The sequence below is a fragment of the Salvia hispanica genome, chromosome 2 (assembly GCF_029641045.1).
Source record: "Salvia hispanica isolate PSC_SH4W2 chromosome 2, Shi_PSC_v1, whole genome shotgun sequence".
In the NCBI taxonomy this organism is placed as follows: domain Eukaryota; kingdom Viridiplantae; phylum Streptophyta; class Magnoliopsida; order Lamiales; family Lamiaceae; genus Salvia; species Salvia hispanica.
This window is the reverse complement of record NC_142693.1, coordinates 42,300,915-42,305,041: the sequence shown is the minus strand read 5'-3', so window position 1 is coordinate 42,305,041 and position 4,127 is coordinate 42,300,915. Positions and strand designations below refer to the sequence as shown.

The following is a 4,127-nucleotide window of genomic DNA, read 5'->3' as shown; positions in this document are numbered from 1 at the left end:
TCCGCGTGAGAACTAGGGTTAGAAGAACCCAGAAACCCCGACGCCGCCGACGAGCCTTGTTCGTTTTGCTTCAAAGAATCGTTCTTTTCATAACTACAAGTAGCTGACGGACCTTCTTCGGCTTCATTTTCAGGCTGATGTGTGGACTTCCTCTTCCTTGCATATGCAACTTTCACGTTGACGAGACCGTCACTGCAACAAAAGTTTGGGTACAGCAACTTCCAACTCATGGAAACCAACACAATAATCGGTCGGAATCGGCTAGTTCTTGGTTGGAATAGGAACTAAGGTTTCTTAGGAGAGTGACGAGATAGAAGAGAGAGAAGAAAGAGAAGAGAGAGTTTGACATTTCGTTTTTTTCTCAAATGAAAAGTTAAAAGATAATAAGTGAATTTAGAAGATTTGTTACTCAAATTTAAATATAAAAAAATTAGTTATTTAGCAAAAGAATTAGCTTAATATTAACCTACTAATAATCTCATATTAAGTCTAATCGGGTCAAATTTGGACTAATTGACGGTTGACCGTAAAAAATGATGGAAACCGTTAAAAAAAGACCTATTCGACATCATTTTCATATGTTTTGGATTCAATTTTCAAAAAGTGAATTTTCTTGACCAAAATTATAAATCGGCCATATGTTTAGGATAAAAAATAGTACTTAACTCTACTTATTATAAGGAGTGTTCGCCTTGTCTGTTAAGCCCAGATATGGATGCAAATCTAAGCAATTGAATTGTTCGGTGTGTTTAATTAAATTCTGGAGAGCCCAAGGAAATAACCACGGCCCGCACTGTAGCATCCTGAAATGGGGATTTTCAAATCTTTGGCAAGTGGTGGTATTAAATTCTGCATTGAAAACCACATCAAGAATTGGCGACGACAATGACACTTTCACCCTCCAAAATTTCGATTACCCCAATCTGACTACAGAGTGTAGGGGTACTACCGTCAATTTGAAGTAAAATCAAGCATTATGTATTTGAATAATATTATATCATGGCCCACATCAGAACTAAATACTGAAAAGCCGAACACTAGATTTAAATTTGTGCTCATGTGGGCCCTACACTAAAAATTGCGGCCAAGAAATTATTCTGACTTTTCCCCATCTGGTAAAGCGAACGACTCCTAAAAGTATAAGACCATAATTGTTTTGTTTCTTACATTTTCAATATCCATCCAATCCAATCATACGTTTTAGTAAAAGATGTTTAAACGATCCAATCTAATCATCCGTCTCATGTTACTCACACTTTTTTGTTTCGACCCCCACCGAACTATTTTGCACTATTTCCATTTTAAGTAATACTGAGTATTTTATTAAGTTGTTAGAGTTAAATACTAGTACTATAAGAAAAGTGAGATGTTTTTAACCATTTGGACTAAAGTTAATATTTTATGTCATATCAAATGATCATATTATAAGTCGAATATTTATATCAAATTCAAATTTCAAAAAGTATTCTCTCTTAAATTAATTTTTATACTCCATTTCTTCGTCCCAAAAACTATAGTCCACTGTCATTTTGTATCGTCTCACCATTAATTTATTTCTAGTTTGTTTATTATCTCAAGATAAGTAGTCCACCAAACAAACAGTTAGTAATCACAAGAATGTTAGTATTTTTTTCACTCCACTGTCCTAGGTAAGACGACCACTCTCATTTTTCTCACATGTTTTGTAAAAAATAGTTAAAGTAGACAGAAAATAAATATGGAAAAGACTCTTCTACATTATTCTCTTTCTTACTTTATTTTCCTTCATTTTAACTAATCATTAAGATTTTTCTAAAACAAGTGATTTTAAATAGAACAGAGGGAATACCATATCTTGTTAAAGGAGTAATATATTGCCTTGCTATAAGAATGCATATCGCAATTCAGGGTGCATTTTTGGTGGATTTTAGTATAGAGTAGTAATTCAAGGAACGAAGCAAGCCACCAGCTACAGCAGCAAAATTGTAATCAACTGTTCACGGGTATAATTTTGAATGCAAACCGAGATTCAAAGATAATAATAGTTCAATAACAATAAATCTGTAATACACGCTCAACAAATAAACTTAAAGACTCTCCTAAAGATAGTGTGCAACTCCTGGAACACAAACCATATTTGGAGTCTGATATCGAAAACCCAAAAATGATCATGATCAACGGTAACGGCGAAGAGAAAGGGTCTGGTTTCTCTTCCATGTGGCCCTTCTTGAAGGGCGTGCTTTGTGGTGCAAGTGGCCCCTGCCTCTGAGACCCCTGAACTTCTTTCCAGCCGATGTAAGTCCTCGAAGCTCTCTGTGCTTGTGGACTGGGTTGCAGATCCAGTTGATACGTGGGTCATTGCGGATTGTAGTGTGAGCTGGATCGATCAATATTACTTCAAAGTACTTGTAAGTAGAGTCCTGCAATAACAAATTTTAATTTCATGTCACCAGCAGAGAATAAATAAGCACATTCACAGAACAGCATAAATAAGCAAGCTTTATTTCAGTATCTTGTAAGAGCATTCTTTCGTATATAAAACTGTAAAAAGATCAGCACTCAATTATAGCTACTCAAAAAGTGAAGCAAGAGGTATGATAACTAAGTTAGTCAGAAGGTAAGCTCATCATGCAAGTTGTACAGAAGTGTATTTGTTTATTTAAGCACACAAGACAATCAAATTACATAGCAAGATGCGTGCTCAACATTATTGCATGAAAAGAAAAAAATAGTGCAAGTATCAAATGTGTGAGTAAATCTGAAAAGCACACCTCATTAATCCAGTAAGAACTCAGAACACGTAGGCCGCCCAATTTACGTCCAGCACGCTCCTCGGCAACAGACCTTTTGCTGCGTTGAAACTTCAGTTGAGTAACTCCCTGATTTGTGGGCTTGCCATAGACAATACCCTTGGAAACAGGCCTCTTTCTTCCACCACGCCTAATACGAACTCGGTAGATTACATACCCCTGCATCAGGTTAGCCAAAAGAACATTCAGAAAAAGGGATATAGATTTACAAACACAAATATAGATAACAAACAGCTAAACTCACAACGCATAACATTACATAACTAAATAATAGATGGTTTATAGAATCAAGTTCAAATTACCTTTCTTAAAACATGTAAAACACCAATCGACTGAAACATCTATCAACATACAACTTTGATATTGGACATCCAACACTAAGATTTCAATTCAAGAATCCAACACAAACAACATTAGCCTTGTGATTGGACTTCCACATCCAGGCATCATTTCACACTCTTAACTAATATAGCAGCACAAATTCAAAAGCCCTTATTCCAGTCCTGGGTACAAAGAACAACATAATGGAAGCCTAGTTATATAATTTAGGCTAATTTAATACCAAATGCTTAAACTCCAGCTCGTTACCCTACACATAATTCCATTATCTACACCTCCATAAATTCAAATTACATATAGAAAACGGAAAGCAGAGAAGACATAAATCAAATCACACAATTAACCTAAATTCTTCAAATACAAAGGCACAGGCAGTAATAAGTTGAGATCCGTTAATGTATAGCTACCTGCTTGGCCTTGTAACCAAGGCGGCGGGCCTTGTCGGGTCGCGTGGGGCGGGTGACGCGTACAACAGCAGGAAGCTGTCGGTACTCCCAGCAGCGAACCCTGAGAAGGAATCGCATCACATCGGATTGCTTCTTCTTCCATAGCTCCGACACATAAGTGTAGGCACCTGAAAATCCGAACAAAATCGGTCAGAATCGGCACGGCGGAGAAATGGCGACAGTGCAACACTTACCCATGGCAGCCGCTGCAGTCTGACGAGTTTGATGGCCAAGTGAGATTATATGATGGTTGTGAGGTAGGGTTTTGGTATTAGAGATTTTGAGAAGACAATTTGGGCTGCCGCTTTTTATTTAATCGGGCCTCACTACTCTTACAGACAGATCGGCCAGATCATGTTTAAACCCAATATCCCAAAATCTACTACTTTAAGTTCTTTTCCAGCCAAAATTGTTACTCCTATTTTTCTTGCGTTTCAAAATTTTTAAATGTAGAGTGCATTGGTCGAACTTTTCCTCACTTACATTTGGACCACGTGCTCACCCCATCATCTGATTTTTTTTCTTGCTATTTCATCTATCCAACCAAGACCTC

The 4,127-nt window shown here is 37.0% G+C and overlaps 1 protein-coding gene across 1 annotated transcript; it reads right to left on the bottom strand.

Moving 5' to 3' along the window:
* Positions 1 to 2,007: 2,007 nt before the first annotated feature.
* On the bottom strand, positions 2,008 to 3,921 carry LOC125209517 (large ribosomal subunit protein eL15-like). The gene is made up of 4 exons (XM_048109120.2): positions 3,769 to 3,921; positions 3,536 to 3,702; positions 2,751 to 2,948; positions 2,008 to 2,399 (listed from the first exon to the last, which is right to left on the bottom strand). The coding sequence occupies exons 1-4, from the start codon at positions 3,770 to 3,772 to the stop codon at positions 2,154 to 2,156; spliced, it is 615 nt and encodes a 204-aa protein (XP_047965077.1). The 5' UTR covers positions 3,773 to 3,921; the 3' UTR covers positions 2,008 to 2,153.
* Between the last annotated feature and the right edge of the window lie 206 nt (positions 3,922 to 4,127).